Raw genomic sequence first — 18,440 nt, forward strand, 5'->3', positions numbered from 1 at the left:
AGAACTGATTCGAAGGACACATATGGCGGTGACAATTCATCACCAATTGAGAAAAAAGGGAAATGATTGTTGTACAAAATGGACACAACACCCCTTCACATGATGGTGGGCCCCACACACTGGGCCCCACCCTTATATGAGAGGGTGTTGTGCCCATGTAGTAAATATAGCATTTCCCGAAAAAAAAAATAGTATAGGCTCACTTTCCCAGTGGCTTATAACTTGTGGAAGATTAACAGTTGTCCTAATCTGACAGGTCATCAAGCAAAATGTTTAACATAGGCCCTGTTTAATAACCCATTTTCTTATTTTTACATCTCCCAAAAAATATTAACTTCAAAATATTTTTAACTTTTTTTATTTTTTATATCAGATAAATAATTTTTTATTATTATTTAAATAAAAAACTCACTAAAATACGAAATTATTTATACTTTATATCACATAAATTACTTTTTACTCTAATTTAACAAAAAAATTCCTCCCATATGGAGAGGAGAGGGGAGGACGAGATTATTAAACGAGGCCATAAATGCATGAGATTTATTTGAATAACGGCCAAGCACCTGCACCAGTAGTAGGCTGCTTCTTTTATTGGATTTATTTGAAGGCCTATTGAAATATCGTAAACGAGTAACACTATTAACTAATTATTTAGTTTTTTTATTTTTTTAAGAAATTTTTTTTACATATCTATAAATCATCTAGCTAATCGACAATGTTCATTTTCAAACCTTCACTTAGAATATTAAATTTTTTTTAAAAAGAAATAAAAAAATTGTGTCAACTGTAATTTCGTTATTAGGAAAAATATTGACAATTTTTTATTATTTGAAAGAACATAATCAATTGGCTCGTAGGTCAAAAGGGAAACAAAGATTGTTTGGACTTTTACCTTCTTTTTATAAAATAATAATTAATTAATTAATATAATTCAAATTTAAAAATGTATAAAGAGAAGACGTATGTATATAGTTTATAATTGAATAAAATATTTTTTAACTTTTCATGGTTTTAGCGATTAATTAATTAATATTTTTTTTTAAGTTAGACAGTAAAATAGATTGAGAACAAAAAATTTAAAAATTAAATATATAAAACTAAAAAATATAGACCTTGTTTGATAAGAGAAAGAAATTAGTAGTGAAAATTAGAAGTGATAGATATGATATAAAGTTAAAAAAATTTATATAAAAAAATAAAAATATTTTATATTGTAATGAATATTTTTTTATTTAATAATAATAAAAAATTATTAACTTAATATAAAGTGTTTTTACTGTTTATTATTTTTAGAATAGATAAAGAGTAAAAGAGGAGGAAATATTTTTTTCTCCTGCCAAACAGTGACAGTGGCCATTGACGCGTACGATATCATTTTGACAGTGATCCATTGACGTGTGACAGAGCATTAAAAGCTTGACTACCGTCAAACTTGTCCCGAAAATTTCTCAAAGCTGGCTACTGTCAAACTCTGAAACCCTATTACTATTTAGTTCCGTCCGTGACCACTATCATCATAAAAAAGTTGTGTTTGGGTGAAACGTTCGGATAAGGTGAAAATGGAGAGGAAATAAGGGGAAATAATCTGCTGCTCGCGGTTGACGGTAAATTCAATTTTTTTTTTTGAAAATGATTTTCTCCATCAATAACCGTCAGATATGAAAAAAGTTTAGTCCAACGGTTAAATCTCCATATTTTTCTGCAAAATGGTGTTAAATAAGTACACCCAAATATTCACACAGCTGGTTCACAAAAGCTTGGCCATTTTTATTGCTTTTGTAGGTTTCGTGTCGCGTGGCATGAGCAAAAGCAAGCTCGTGCTGCCTAGGGGCGGAGTTAGGGGGCACTCAACCCACAAATTTTTTTTTTACACTTGGTAAATTTTTTTTTATACCTTAATTGCCCCCCTAAACCAACTATACGGGACATAGGCATTACTAGTAGGGGCAAGCAGCAGACGACATGCCATTTTTATTTTGTAGACTTTTATAATCCTATTTTAGTTTTAGAGCTTTCAAAAAGTTAGGTTAAAAATAAGATCCACGAAGAAGAAGATCTAAACGGTGGGTTTGAGTTGTTCTTAAATGTTTGGTGTGTTTGTGTTTTTAAACACCCCGTTTCATTAAATCTTTTGAGAAATGACACTGATTAGGCTTGAATTTAATGAAACGAAGCGTTTAAAATCACAAACGCACAAGACCCAAGCCTACTCACTGAATCCACTGATACGCAATTGTTGTCTTTTGACTTTTTTGACTTTTCTTTTTGGGTCTTGTGCTTTTTTGCCTTCAATACGAAAAAATAAGAGTAATGATAGGCAGGGGCCATCTTGCCGGCCCCTGCCTGGCCTTTTCCTACGTGGAAATGGCCATTTCAGTTTGAACATTTTTTTTAAAAAATTAAAAATTAAAAATTAAAAATTTCAAAATTTGAAAACAAAACCACTACAACACCCCATTTTCTCATTTTTGTTCCCCGAGCTTTCCCCCAAATTTTCCCTCCCTCTCTCCATCTACCCCAAAATCTTCCCACCGTTGACCACCACGCACTACCCGCCACCGTCGACCACCACGCACGACCCGCCACTGTCATTCTCCATCTTCAGCCAACGTTCGTTCTCCGTCGTTCCGGCGACCATTTTCGCACGAGCCCGCCACCGTCGTTCTCCATCTCCGGCCGTCTTCCATCTCCAACAGAGCGACCACCGACGAGGTCCCCCACCGTCTGATAAGCACCGTCGACCACAGCCTACGTCCATCTCCATGTCCGGCCACTAGGTACTACCAGACGCCATCTCCGACGACCCATACCCAACCATCGGCAGTCTTCCAGTTCTGGCCCTCTTCCATCTCCGGCCGTCTTCTAGTTCTGGCAAACCAACCTTTTTGTTTTTTTTTTTCAGTTACCGTGACCCAGCTCCGCCACCGTTGACCACCACGCACGACCCACCACTATCGTTCTCCATCTTCGGCCAAAACCCAATGTATTATCCACGATTCATTACTGGAACTGATGTAATCACTAAAAACTTTTTTTCTTTTAAGGGCATTAAGCGTATTATCCTCAAGCTGTAAAAATTAAGGGCAGATATTCTTTCAAGCACTCGGAGTCGATAAATTAAGGGCAGGAGTAAAAATTGATGAAAATGCTGCCTATAAATTCAGATTACCAAGAAAAAACATTCATTTTTATGGATAGACATTCTTTCAAGCATTAGACTATTTTGCAAAGCGCCCACAACAAGCACTTGCTGACTGCTTATAAGATTCCATATACACCGTCCCATGTTCCCATAAACACTAAAGGATGATTTCCATCTACTTATTTTTCATGTTTCATCATATTAAACCACATCATGCTCAATTTACTCAAAAAAACTTCAGTACAGGTATATAACAGTGACACACACATATATGCAGTAAATATGAACTATCATGAACAGTCATCATTTTTCCTAAGTCTAATCAAACTCAGATGGATTTTGGAAAGCAACATAGAAGATACATTTTAGTAACCCAGCCCAGAAAAAATTGAACTCGAAAGGGAGTAGATTTGGCACAAAACATTACTGGATAGCATTTTGGGCTAACAAATAAATCATTTAAGAAATGAGGCAATCAAAATAGAGAATGAGATAACTAAAGTTGGAGATGCAATGTCTTTGATGATGATAAATATGTAAAATTCAAACATGTAGATTGCATCACTTCAGTACACTATATAAATTTTCCAATAATACGAATGCTAGCTCCTTAAATTGAGAATTAGAATTGGCTAAAAATAGGAGCTTTCAGTGCTATATATATAGCCATGGGAATCAATTACATATTTCAGTTTTGAGCAGTGCTAGGGAGAAGTAATATTTCCAGAATTCATCCGGAAATATTGCTTGTTCATGGCAAAGTGGTAATATAATAATATTACCACTTTGCCATGAACAAGCAATATTTCCGGATGAATTCCGGAAATATTTCTTCTCCCAATCATTACTCTTCAGTTTTTGGCAACTTTGTTGGCAGGGAGGAGAAGCAAGAAATGTGGATTGCAAAAACAGTGACGGGGTCATTACCATACCAAGATATAATTCAAAAAGCATGGGAGCAGAAACCAAATTCTTACATCATTTTCAAGGAACTGCTCAAGGGCTGCAATAATCAAGATATAATCAAAGAATACAAACTGCAAAAATTCTGCAGAAAAGAAAAGAGTAACAACTACAAGCCAAAAACAACTAATAGGTTGAAACAAAGAAAAGGCCTAAACAAACACCAAGCAGAGCCAACAATCTTCCACAGCAAAACCAATTAACGAAAAATACAGATCTGAGTTTCAAACCCAACTATATTGAGGATAATGGAACTGAGATTCTAGATACAAAAATAAGTGGAAAAACGAGATCTTTACAACCAGAGGAGAGGAAAAATCGAAAAAAAATTAAAAAAATATAGAGAAAACCTTACCTCTTTTGATGTCTAGGCTCGTCGACGGTGATGGTAGTTCAGTTAGGCTCGTCGGATCTGTACGGTGGGAAGATATGGAGATGGGTTGTCGTGGAGGGAACTGAGATTCTAGATCTAAAAACAAGTGGAAAAACAAGATCTTTACTACCAGAGGACGGGGAAAATCGAAAAATAAAAGAAAAAAAGAAAAAACCTTACCTCTTTTGATGGTTGGGCTCGTCGGATTTGTTCGGTGGGAAGAGATGGAGATGGGTCGTCGTGGAGGGAGACAGAGATGGGTATGGGTCGTCGGAGATGGTGCCTGGCAGTACCTAGTAGTGGGTCATGCGTGGTGGTCGACGGTGGCGAAGCTGGGTCACGGTAGCTGAAAAAAACAAAAATGCTGGTTTGCCGGAACTAGAAGACGGCCGGAGATGGAAGAGGGCCAGAACTGGAAGACTGTCGGTGGTTGGGTATGGGTCGTCGGAGATGGCGCCTGGCAGTACCTAGTGGCCGGAGATGGAGATGGACGTAGGCAGTGGTCGACGGTGCTTATCAGACGGTGGGGGACCTCGTCGGCGGTCGCTCTGTCGGAGATGGAAAACGACGGTGGCGGGCTAGTGCGAAAATGGTCTCCGGAACGACGGTGGTGGGTCGTGCGTGGTGGTCGACGATGGCGGGTAGTGCGTGGTGGTCGACGGTGGGAAGATTTTGGGGTAGATGGAGAGAGGGAGGGAAAATTTGGGGGGAAGCTCGGGGAACAAAAATGAGAAAATGGGGTGCTGTAGTGGTTTTGTTTTCAAATTTTTAAATTTTTAATTTTTAATTTTTTTTGAAAAAAAAAAATGTTAAAACCGAAATGGCCCTTTCCACGTAGGAAAGGGCCGGGCAGGGGCCAGGCAAGATGGCCCCTGCCTATCATTACTCGAAAAATAAGCCTTAAAAAAAAAAAATTTACAAAAACTTAGCCTGGAAATAATTGTGGAAGAGACTAGAGAGCTTGTGCAGTGCTCTTTTTCTTTTCTTTTCTTTTTTATTTTTTAAGGACAGTGTAGGTCTTTTGAGTTTATTGACTAAGCCAAACAATAATTTTTTATTTTTTTTTTCAAAAAACGTATGATTTGAGAACTAATTTTTATATATATATATATATATATATATATATATATATATATATATATATATATATATATATTTTATGCTTATAGCTTATGGGTGAAAATATAAATTACATTTATTTATGAATTTTGTTAGTTATATTTTTTATTGTTTGTAATCAATTTTTTTTTTTAAAAAAATAAAATTTAATCTCGCCCCCCCTAAGTTGATATTCTGGCTCCGCCACTGACGTCGAGGTCGTCAAGCTTTTGCTCAGTAGGAAGGTCAGCATCGATGCTCGTGATCGCTGGTGGGCACGGTATGGTACTTCCAACTCCCTTTTTTTTTTTTTTTTCTTAAATATTCGTATTCATATCTTCATGTGAGAGGGTGTTGTGCCCATGTAGTAAATATAGCATTTCCCGAGAAAAAATAGTATAGGCTCACTTTCCCAGTAGCCTATAACTTGTGGAAGATTAACAGTTGTCCTAATCTGACAGGTCATCAAGCAAAATGTTTAACATAAGCCCTGTTTAATAACTCATTCTCTTATTTTTACATCTCCTAAAAAACATTAACTTTAAAATATTCGTAATTTTTTTTATTTTTTATATCATATCAATAATTTTTTATTATTATTTAAATAAAAAATCACTAAAATACGAAATTATTTATACTTTATATCACATAAATCACTTTTTACTTTAATTTAACAAAAAAAAATTCCTCCCATAAGGAGTGGAGAGGGGATGGCGGGATTATTAAACGGGCATAAATGCATGAAATTTATTTGAATAACGGCCAAGCACCTGCACCAGTAGTAGGCTGCTTCTTTTATTGGATTTATTTGAAGGCCTATTGAAATATCGTAAACGAGTAACACTCTTAACTAATTATTTAGTTTTTTTTTTTTTTTTTTAAGAAATTTTTTTTACATATCTCTTTAAATTATCATCTAGCTAATTGACAATGTTCATTTTCAAACTTTCAATTAGAATATTAAATTTTTTTTAAAAAGAAATAAAAAAAAATTGTGTTAACTGTATTTTCGTTATTAGGAAAAATATTGACAATTTTTTATTATTTGAAAGAACATAATCAATTGGCTTGTAGGTCAAAAGGGAAACAAAGATTGTTTGGACTTTTACCTTCTTTTTAAAAAATAATAATTAATTAATATAATTCAAATTTAAAAATTTATAAAGAGAAGACGTATGTTTATAGTTTATAGTTGAATAAAATATTTTTAAACTTTTCATGGTTTTAGCGATTAATTAATTAATACTTTTTTTTTAAGTTAGACAGTAAAATAGATTGAGACCGAAAAATTCAAGAATTGAATATATAAAATTAAAAAAAATTAGGCTTTGTTTGATAAGGGAAAAGAAATTGGTAGTAAAAATTGGAAGTAATAGATGTGATATAAAGTAAAAAGAATTTGTATAAAAAATTAAAAAAAATTTATATTGTAGTAAATTTTTTTTATTTAATAATAATAAAAAATTATTAATGAAATAAAAAGTTAAAATAATTTTACAGTTAATTATTTTTAGAATAAATAAAGAATAGGAGGAGGAAGTTTTTTTTTCTCCTGCCAAACAGTGACAGTGGCCCTTTGATATGAGTTCATCTGACAGACAAGATAAAAACGTACGATATCATTTTGACAGTGATCCATTGACGCGTGGCAGATCATTAAAAGCTTGACAACGGTCAAACTTATCCCGAAAATTTCTCAAAGCTGGCTACTGTCAAACTCTGAAACCCTATTACTATTTAGTTCCGTCCGTGGCCACTATCATCATGAAAAAGTTGTGTGTGGGTGAACCGTTCGGATAAGGTGAAAATGGAGAGGAAATAAGGGGAAATAATCCGCTGCTCGCGGTTGACGGTGAACTCAATTTTTTTTTAAATGATTTTCTCCGTTAATAAATATGAAAAAAGTTTAGTCCAACGGTTAAATCTCCATATTTTTCTGCAAATGGTGTTAAATAAGTACACCCAAATATTCACACAGCTAGTTCACAAAAGCTTGGCCATTTATTGCTTTTGTAGGTTTCGTGTCGCGTGGCATGAGCAAAAGCAAGCTCGTGCTGCCTAGGGGCGGAGCTATGGTGGCGAGGGGGTACTCAACCCACAAATTTTTTTTTTACACTTGTTAAATTTTTTTTGATACCCTGGTTGTCCCCCTAAACCAACTATAAGGGACATAGACATTACTAGCAGGGGCAAGCAGCAGACGACATGCCATTTTTATTTTGTGGACTTTTATAATCCAATTTTAGTTTTAGAGCTTTCAGAAAGTTAGGTTAAAAATAAGATCCATGAAGAAGAAGATTTAAACGGTGTGTTTGAGTTGTTCTTAAATGTTTGATGCGTTTGTGTTTTTAAACACCCCGTTTCATTTTTGAGAAATGACACTGATTAGGCTTGAATATAATGAAACAAAGCATTTAAAATCACAAACGCACAAGACCCAAGCCTACTCATTGAATCCACTGATACGCAATTGTTGTCTTTTGACTTTTTTTACTCTTCTTTTTGGGTCTTGTGCTTTTTTGCCTTCAATACAAAATATAAGCCTTAAATTTTTTTTTTTTTTTTTTTTTTTTTTTTTTTTTTTTTTTTTTTTATGAAAACTAAGCCTGAAAATAATTGTGGAAGAGACTAGAGAGCTTGTGCAATGCTCTTTTTCTTTTCTTTTCTTTTTTATTTTTTAAGGGCAGCGCAGGTCTTTTGAGTAATTGAGTTTATTGACTAAGCCAAACAATTTTTTTTTGTTTTTCAAAAAACGTATGATTTGAGAACTAATTTTTATATATTTTTTTTATGCTTATAGCTTATGGGTGAAAATATAAATTACATTTATTTATGAATTTTGTTAGTTATATTTTTTATTGTTTGTAATCATTTTTTTTTTAAAAAAAAAAAAAAATTAATCTCGTCCCCCCTAAGTTGATATTCTGGCTCCGCCACTGACGTCGAGGTCGTCAAGCTTTTGCTCAGTAGGAAGGTCAGCATCGATGCTCGTGATCGCTGGTGGGCACGGTACGGTACTTCCAGCTCGCTTTTTTTTTTTTTTGGCAGAACTTCACAAAAGAGTATCGAACTATACCGCGTTTTTACAGAAGGGTACTGAATTATCATTCCTCTCGAACCTGGGGTTTTAACTATCAAAATGAATCCCAGAAGGGCATTCCGTCTGTTCTCGGCGTTAAAACGCGACGGAAGTTGATTCACGTGACTTCCACGTGACTTTTTTAATGAGTTTGGTCTTCTTTGCCCCTGACTTCAACGGATACAATTTCGAACTTAAAATTCTGCCATCGTATCATATTTTCCTATTTTCCCCCAAATTGCTTTGTAAGTCTCCGGAAACCCTAGAGCTCCCCATCCGTACTCGTGCACTAAGAACCCTAACCGTGCTGTTACACTGTGGCTTTTTCGACAGTATACATAAGAATCAAGCATCAAAGGCTGATTTTGACTAAAGGTAATGAACTTTTTGGGTCTTTTTTTTTTTTAGTGTAAATGAATATTTATTTAACCATATTTGTTTATTTGCAGATTACTTGTTTTTCTTCTAAAATGCTGGGCGTTATTTGGGGTTTAGGGACACTTTTCCTATTGTTTAGGGTTTAGGTTGTTACGGGACCATGTGTTTGGTCATCGGCAATATCTGAGTCTTATTGAAGTTGCTGAGATGACCTAAACCCTAAAGCACATGAGTACCTAGAAAAGGTTGACCCTAGAACCTAGTGTAGAGGATGGTTCAACACAAGTACAAAGTGTGACCTTCTGCACAATAACTTGGCTGAGTGCTTCAATAGCTGGATCCTTAAGTTTTGGGATAAGACCATCTTGACAATGTTGGAAGGAATCGGGGGAAACTTAATGAGAAGGTACCAAAGGAAGAGAGATGCTATAAGGGCCATGGAGGGGAATGTGGGGCCAAAAATTAAAGAGAAGTTGGAGATGGAGGAAGATGAGGCCAGCCATTGTACACCAATATTTGCTGGTGATGGTTTATTTAAGGTTGATTGCAAGGGCAAGAAGTATATGGTCAATTTGTGTCAAAGAACATGTGGGTGTAGAAAATTGGATGTCTCTAGCATCCCATGTTGTCATGCCATCTCGGCAATATAGCATGGTGGAGGCAACCCAGATGATTATTTGAGTCATTACTTTGGAAAGGAGATGTACTTAAAGGCATATGCACCCATTATTTACCCTGTACCAAGTGAGGAGCAATGGGTTAGGACAAATCAATCGAAAATTGAACCACCTAAGTCAAGAGCAACTATAGGTAGACCTAAGAAAGTTAGAAATAGAGGTGCTGATGAGACATCAAATCCATACTCAGTTAGAAAAGGTGGCAAGAAGAACCAATGTGGGATGTGCAAGAAATATGGTCACAATACAAGAACATGTACTGTTAGGATGAGGCATGTTGAAAGACAACAACGTAGGAGAACTTCCTACATAGAACATGCTGCAGATACTGACTGCAATCTTGACAGGGTAATGTTTCTTTTTTGTGATTGTTTAGCATACATTTAGCACCTAAAGGCATATGTTTCTTCATACTGTGAGTTTAATATGTTTGTGTTGTTTTGTGATGGTTTCTGACATTTGATGTGTTCTTTTTAGTTGGGTGAATCCTCCAATGCACCATCTGTGGGCCATTCCAGTGCACCAACATCTAGTGCCCCATCTACTGACAATCCTACTGTACCAACAAGGGGTCGGGGTCGAAAGAGGGTAAAAGCAAGAGAAGAGGGTACAAGCACTACATCTATTGCACCAAGTAGGGGTGAGAAGAGTACTAGAGGAACGGGTGCAAGCACAAGATATACTAGGAAGAAGGCCAGTACCAGTTTGGCAATTAGAAGCAGAGTTGGTGGAAGATTGAGAGCACATCCTACACAAACTAACCCAAACACTCGAGGAAAGATGATGGTTGACCTCACTGGGAACCCTTCTGGACCACCCAAGGTTCCAGGAGATGGATCTGCATGCTCATGGGGTCCTCCTAGGGTTGCAGGTGGCATAACTTTCAGACTAACCCCCCATGACTTTGACATAAACAAGGCAAAAGCAACAAGTTCTGACATTCCTCCACTTGTAGGCAAAAAGGATAAAGGAAAGAAGAAGATTTCGCAAGTCTGATGTGTATTTTTGGATATGTGTTGTACATTTTGGAAGGGCATGGACAACATGGTTATGATGTATATTTTGGATTTCTGTTGTGTATTTTGGAAGGGCATGGACAGCATGGTTATGATTTGTAACTTATGTTATTTAACTTATGGTACTATTTTTTGGAAGGGTTTAATTTGTAATTTCAGTAGCTAAATTTGATGTGTTTTGATGTTATTTGAGTAATGGAAGGTTAAGGAATTGTTATGCATTGGTTTGTTTTGATGTCATTTGACTTTTGTGTAATTATTGGAGGAATTTGTTTGGTTTGTGATTGGATGAGTTTAGCTTTTCTATTCAGGTTTTTTATATCAATAGGTTTACAGGAACACATATATAAACTATTTTGAAACCAAGTGGTTTATGATGGCATTTTGGTATTATTTGTTATTGCCTTAATCTGTTGGTACCAATGTTGGACCAAAAACAATAATTGGTAACAAATGGTACCAACAAGTTTATAGAGACATACCAAATTGGTCATTTACAAGTTCTTTGGAACCAACACAGCATTACAGAATATCACCCAATGATAACATGTACCATTTTGAAACCAAATTGTTTATGATGCTATTTCTGGTATTGTCTGTTATTGGCATTATTTCCTTAATTTGTTGGTACCAAATGTTGTTTATAACTCTGTGAACTTCTTGTTAACAAATAGACCAATTGAATGACCAATAACATCCATCCAATTTTGGTACCAATTTTGAACCCAAAACGACAATTGGTAACAAATTGTAGTAACAAGTTTACAAAGACATACCATATTGGTCATTTACAAGTTCTTTGGAACCAACATAGCAATTGATATCACCTATGAACAACAATATTTCAAAGATAACAACTACAATACACTTATCAAGGGAAATTCATAATCCGGCTAACAATTACAAACCAGTTACCACCCTTGAACACAATCCGACCAACACTCACAACATTACAAGGCATTACATCATTACAAAAAAGTTTCATGCCAACATCATCCTCGACGCATTGCACTGGCTGTGAGATTGAGGATATACAAGCAACAACACGAATATTACCTATGAACAAACAAAGGCAAATTTGTACTTCCTCTCTACTGACCGAAGCTTCATCTTCTATCTCTCTAGTTTCAACTTGTATTTCTCAGCTTCTTCCCTGCATTTATCAGCTTCATTCTTATTTCTCTCAGCTTCAGACTTCTATTTATCTGCTTCATCTGAGACCTGGGTTCCACTCAATTCCCATTCAAGCTTCAAACTCTCGTGCCACTTCCTCAACCTCGACACAACTCTTAGACCATATACACACATTTCAGGATCACGCCATGAAAAATAATCACATTTCACAGCTTCTTGCTGCATAATTGGAAAATCCCATCAATCAACACTTGTGGAACCCTTAGGAAAAAAAAATTGGGAAAATAGAGATAGAATCCTAAAGGGGGAAAAAAAATGAAAACAAAGATGGAACCCTAAGGGGAAAAAAAATTGGGGGAAGAAATTACTTACCTTGTAATTTACACAAGAATAAAACCTTCTACCAAAATTTTCCATGGTGAGGATGTCCACGAACATGCTTTCAATCCACATTTACACAGTGGACCAGTAGAGGTTGCCGAGCTCGATTCACTGTCGGATATAGGTTATGATCGCTTCCACGTGAAGAACGGAAGAAATTAACTCATGCAAAAAAACCTACATTTCACACGTTGATGGAGGTAGGCCGAAGCTGAGAGTGTATGTACGAGCTGAGAGTCTATCAATGTATGAGATAAGTGCTTTGTGAAGGAGGTTTCAGACTTGATGTATCCGTTGAAGTCAGGGGCAAAGAAGACCAAACTCATTAAAAAAGTCACGTGAATCGACTTCCGTCGCGTTATAACGCCGAGAACAAACGGAATGCCATTCTGAGATTCATTTTGATAGTTAAAACCCCGGGTTCGAGAGGAATGATAATTCAGTACTCTTCTGTAAAAACGCGGTATAGTTCGATACCCTTTTGTCAAGTTCTCCATTTTTTTCTTCTTAAATATTCGTATTCATATCCTTCTGTGTATTGCTCCAGTTGATTATGGATTATTTTGGGAAAGAGTTGTTGAGATTAATTTTCAATATAATTTTTGAATGGATTCTAATTTTTTTTGGTAAGAATTTCTTGTATCATTCAACAAAATGAGAGAGAATTTAATGTTGATAGTTATGAAAGATATTACAATTAATGTCTCTGCAGTATTATATGAAAGTGAACTTTATCTGGACAGGCAGCTGCTGATGCTAAATATTACGGAAATACTGAAGTTTACAATATTTTGAAAGCTCGTGGAGCCAAAGTTCCGGTATAATATGAACATTTTCTTGTTGTTTAGGTAAGACTTCATGCCTGTAAAGAGACTTATTAAAATTGGCATTTTGCATACTTTCAGAAGTTCAGGAAGACGCCTATGACTGTCTTAAATCCTCGAGAACTTCCGGAGAATGAGCTTAATCCACTGGAACTTCAGGTTCGGAAAGGTGACGGGATCTCAAAGGTATGGTCATTGTATCTCTCCTTTCAATGTTTTTTTTTATTATTATTTTTATTTTTTATAAGTAATTGACCCAAGGGGAGATCTCCCATTCCATTGTTCTGTAAGAACTGAGCTAATTATTGATGCCTTCTCAAATATTTATAATATCTTTATAGATATCTCTGTTTGTGTGCCTCTTTTACAGGGAACATATCAAGTGGCTAAGTGGAATGGCACAAAGGTTGCCGTAAAGATACTTGACAAGGACAGCTATTCAGACCCTGAAAGCATGTATGTGATCATCTCATTTTGACATTGTTTTTAATATGTATGTTGGATCAGTCTTTACACTTTAGAGTACCAATTTCCAGTCTTTTTCCCTTAAGAATTTCATAGAACGCTTTAGTTTTGTTGCTCTCCTGATCTAACTGGTTTTCACATTCTTCACATTGGAGTGACTGAACTTGTACTTTAAATATATATAAGTATTACAGTTTTTGATTTTGTCAAGAGTGCTTTAGCTATCCAGTTTTGAAATTTCATATCATTTGGAAAAGTAGGTAGTTTTGCTGTAACAAACAATTGCAAATTATGAAGTTTATATGGTTTGGCCAAAATGCTGTTGCCGTTAAAGTTCCTGTGTGGTTATTTGGGGTTTGGTTCAGCAGGATTGCTGAATTTGCTGGTTCCTAGATTTTATTTCATAGCACTAACATTAACTCCTATTTCCTTAATTAATTTTTTCTTTCTTTTAACAGAAATGCTTTCAAACACGAGCTAACATTGTTAGAAAAGGTTCGACATCCTAATGTGCTTCAGTTTGTTGGAGTTGTTACCCAAAATAAACCTATGATGATTGTTTCAGAGTATCATCCAAATGTAAGCAAGTATATACTCTCTCCCCTCCCACCCTTAAAAAAAAAGAAAACGAGTGCTGGCAATTTGCATATGTTTGAGTTTGAGTAAAGATTCTCTTTTGGTAGAAGATGAACACACTGATTGGCATGGGAAAGAGGAGTAGAGAAGGGGGAAACACGAAGAGTCTCTCCCTCCATATGCAGGGTGGAACTACTCACGCCCTTGAGGGGTCCATAGCCCCCGCCAAAATTTTAAATTTGCATATAAATTTGGTACTCTTTATAATATAAGCTCGAGCAGAGCTTCAAGCAAAAAAGAAAGAAAGAGGAATAAAAAGCTAAATGTGATTTTTTATTAGAGCAATATAAATAAATAATTAAATTAATTAATTAAAAAAAAATAGAGGAGGGAAGAGAGGGAGAGAGATACAGTGTTGACCCTTCATTAGTTCCTTAGAATCAGCTTTGATATTTTACAGACATTGGACATAGTATCATAAAATCCAGATAAATTCAGAGTTGTGGCACTTGCAGCTGGTTCAAATGTAACTCTTCTTGAAGATCAGGTAATAGTCTGATACATAACATGTCATAGAACTTGCAATGGTTTAGTTTTTTCAATTTACAGCAAGCATTAAATTTTAGGGAAATTATGTCACAAGCCCCTCGTGCTTTCGTTCCTTTTGACATTAAAACCTCAGTTTTCAATTTGATGAAATCAAGAGTCACATGTTGAATATTTGTTAATCAATAACTTCTTTAGTTCTTTGACTCTTAGTTTCAGATTCAGCTTTCCTCAACCCTGCAGTTTCGCCTTCCTCGGTACCCTAAACCTCCGATCCATCATGTAAGTAAGTCTTTTATTTTATAGTGTAGATGCAGTTCTATCAAAAAGGTTCTATTTTTTGAGAAGCTAGATATTGTAACTCATGGTGAAAATAAGGGTCAAGAATATGGAAATTGCAAACCAAAAAGTATAGCAGGTTCTGAGATCAATAACAACTGGTAACACCAAATGTTGCCTAGGAGGTGTAAATTTTTTTTTTTTTTGTTTTTTTTGTTTTTTTTTTTTTGAGCAACATAGCAGCCAAGCATTTACTTGGGTACTTATTTTATAACTCTGGACAAGTATGGTCTTTGCTGAAAGTATTCTTATTTTCAGAATCAGTTCTATATCTAGACATTATAGTTTGAGATGAAGTTGGTTGTGAAATTGCATTGACTAGGTTTTCTATCTCTAGCTCCTTTCTCTATTTTTTTTTTTTTTTTTTTTGGTTTTTGGTAGAATGTTTTTGTTCTCGAGTGAAACTAATGCTTGGCATTTGACGTATCAGTTATCCAAAGCACACTCCATTCTGGTACATGGAGAAGGATTAATAATTATTTTGGTATGATATTTTGAAAATTTACAAGTTAGATAGATTTTATGACATTTTATATTGCAAAAGTACCTTTAAATTTTATTTGATTAAATACAGTTTATATATATATATATATACGCGTTATGATTTTCAATTGGAACGGTTCTATTTCTTAGATATTGATTAGGTCTGTCTCTGAGTGGAATGGATTTTGATTACTATTGGTGAACTAGTAGATGTCAAAGCTTTAAGTTTTGGAACAAAATGAAAAGGGAATGAGGTGTTGATATATTTTAATTGCTAGTGGTTATTTTGAGATTGTTGGGACCGATTTGTGTTGAGTATTTGATTGGTTAAGACGAGAGATATGTGCACAAAGTTGGGTAGTAGTGCAACATAATTGGTATCTGTACTCTCCACCTGTGGGGAAGTTTTTATTTTTTATTTTTATTTTTTTTCCGATATTGAAATGCTAGTCAAACTAATGCTAGTAATGCAATATGATTGGTATTAGTACCAGTTTCATTCAAGGAGGAAACTAATTCACCTCAGTAGCTAGAATAGTTCCTTTGAAACAACACATTCTCTTTAAACTCATCGAAGAGCACACTTGCATACCTGTGACTAATCTTTACTTTCACGAGCTAAAAGAACTAATGCTCCCAGTAACAAGCATATTCCCTGACCTCAATCCCCAACCATCACTGCATAAATAATTGCAAACGTAATAACACTGTAAACTGCAGGATTTGATTCCTGATATCTTGCAACAGAGCCAAAAAAATTGTTTTATTAGGTCTCCATATAAATGATCGCAGCACATTTTCATATCACTTATTTTTCTCTATCCCAAATTTATTTTGAGCAGCTTGCTAGAGTTGAGGAAAGCAGGTCTCATACATAGGCTGTGGTGGATTAGGGCCAGTGAGGTACGAAAGTTGGGGCAGACTAGGGTGAGTGAAGGAGGAAAGTAAATGATGGAATAAAATATGGCGTGGATTTGACAGGCTCTGGAGAGGGTTAATGGTCTTACCGTAGCACTACAAAAAGACGTGCGAAGGACAGCTATATATCAGCCTATGCATAGCTGCGGACGGTTTTTATCATTTTCATATCATAACCATTTTTTCCTATGCCCATTTTGTCCATACACCCATGATTCTCCTGTCATTTTCATATCACATTCACAGTTATTTTCCTCTATTGTCGGTTTTACACCTACACCTATGGTTTTCCTATCATTCTTATATCATCCATTTTCGTCTATTTCAGATTTATTTTGAGTGGCTTGCTGGAATTGAGGAAGGTAGGTCTCACACATAGGTTGGGACGGACTGTGGCGAGTGAGGGAGGAAAGGAAATGATGGAATAAAACATGACGTGGATTTGACAAGGTATTGAGAGGGTTAATGGTCTTACTGTAGCATCACGAAAAGGTGTGCAGATGACATTTATATATCAGCCTATGCATGACAACGGATGGTTTTTTTCATTTTCATAACACACTCATTTTGCCGCTACGCCTACTATTCTCTCGTCATTTTCATATTACATTCACACATTTTTCTCTATTGTTGGTTTTGCTCCTACACTCACGATTATCTAGTAATATTCATATCACCTATTTTCCTCTATCCTAGATTTATTTTGAGCGGCTTGCCGGAGTTGAGAAATGCATGTCTCACATAGGCTGAGGCGGACTGGGGTGAGTGAGGGACAAAGGCTGGTGCGGACTTGGGCGAGTGAGGGAGGAAAGGAAAATGGGTGTAATATGAAAATGATGAAAACCGTCCGTAGCAATGCGTAGGCTGATATATAGCTGTCATTCGCACGCATTTTTCGTGGTGCTACAGTAAGACTATTAACCATCTCCAGAGCCTGTCAAATTCACGCCATGTTTTAAAATGGGTGATATGAAAATAACAAGAGAATTATGGGTGTAAGGGCAAAACCGATAGTAGAGAAAAATGGGTGATATGAAAATGATGGGAGAATTATGGGTGTAGGGGCAAAATCGGCATTAGAGAAAAATGGGTTGTGAATGTGATATGAAAATGATAAGAGAATCATGGGTATAGGGGCAAAATGAGCATAGAGAAAAATGAGTGATATGAAAATGATGAAAACTGTCTGTAGTCATGCATAGGTTGATATATAGCTGTTCTTGACACACCTTTTTGTGGAGTTACAGTAAGATTATTAACCTTCTCTAGAGCCTGTCAAATCAACATCATGTTTTCTTACATCATTTCTTTTTCTCCCACACTGGCTCAACCATTATCCCTCACTCACCCCATTTGGTCCCAACCTATGTGTGAGACCTGCATTCCTTGTCTTCGGCAAGTCACCCAAAATAAATTCGAGATAGTGGAAAATGGGTGATATGAAAATGAAGGGAGAATCTTTTGTGTTGGGGCAAAATCGACAATAGAGGAAAATGAGAGATATGAAAATGATAGGAGAATCATGGTTGTAGAGGCAAAATCGGCATTAGAGGAAAATGAGTGTAATTATGATACGAAAATGAAGAGAGAATCATGAGTGTAAGGACAAAATGGGCGTAAAGAAAAATGAGTGTGATTTGAAAATAATGAAAACCGTTCGTAGCCATGCATTGGTTGATATATAGAAGTCCTTCACACGCCTTTTCATGGTGCAACAGTAAGACCAATAACCCTCTCTAGAGGTTGTTTAATCTATGTCATGTGTTCTTTCATCATTTCCTTTTCTCCCTCACTCAGCCCAGTCCGCTTCAACCTTTGTCCCTCACTTGCTCGAGTACGCCCCATCTTATGTGTGAGACTTGCCTTCCTCAACTTTGGCAAGCTGCTCAAAGTAAATCTGGCATAGATGAAAATTAGTAATATGAAAATGACTGGAGAATCATGGGTGTAGAGACAAAACTGGCAATAGAAGAAAATGGTTGTGAATGAGAAATGAAAATGACGGAATAATTATGAGCGTAGGGCCAAAATGGGCATAGAGGAAA

The 18,440-nt window shown here is 35.8% G+C and overlaps 1 protein-coding gene across 1 annotated transcript; it reads left to right on the forward strand.

The window, feature by feature from the left end:
* The first annotated feature begins 4,876 nt into the window (after nucleotides 1-4,876).
* On the forward strand, nucleotides 4,877-14,199 carry LOC133876824 (integrin-linked protein kinase 1-like). The gene is made up of 6 exons (XM_062315067.1): nucleotides 4,877-5,122; nucleotides 8,527-8,593; nucleotides 12,992-13,062; nucleotides 13,150-13,254; nucleotides 13,439-13,524; nucleotides 13,992-14,199. Exons 1-6 carry the CDS (start codon nucleotides 4,877-4,879, stop codon nucleotides 14,197-14,199), a joined length of 783 nt encoding a protein of 260 aa, XP_062171051.1.
* The last annotated feature ends 4,241 nt before the right edge of the window (nucleotides 14,200-18,440 follow it).

The sequence above is a fragment of the Alnus glutinosa genome, chromosome 9 (genome assembly GCF_958979055.1).
Source record: "Alnus glutinosa chromosome 9, dhAlnGlut1.1, whole genome shotgun sequence".
NCBI classification, from domain to species: domain Eukaryota; kingdom Viridiplantae; phylum Streptophyta; class Magnoliopsida; order Fagales; family Betulaceae; genus Alnus; species Alnus glutinosa.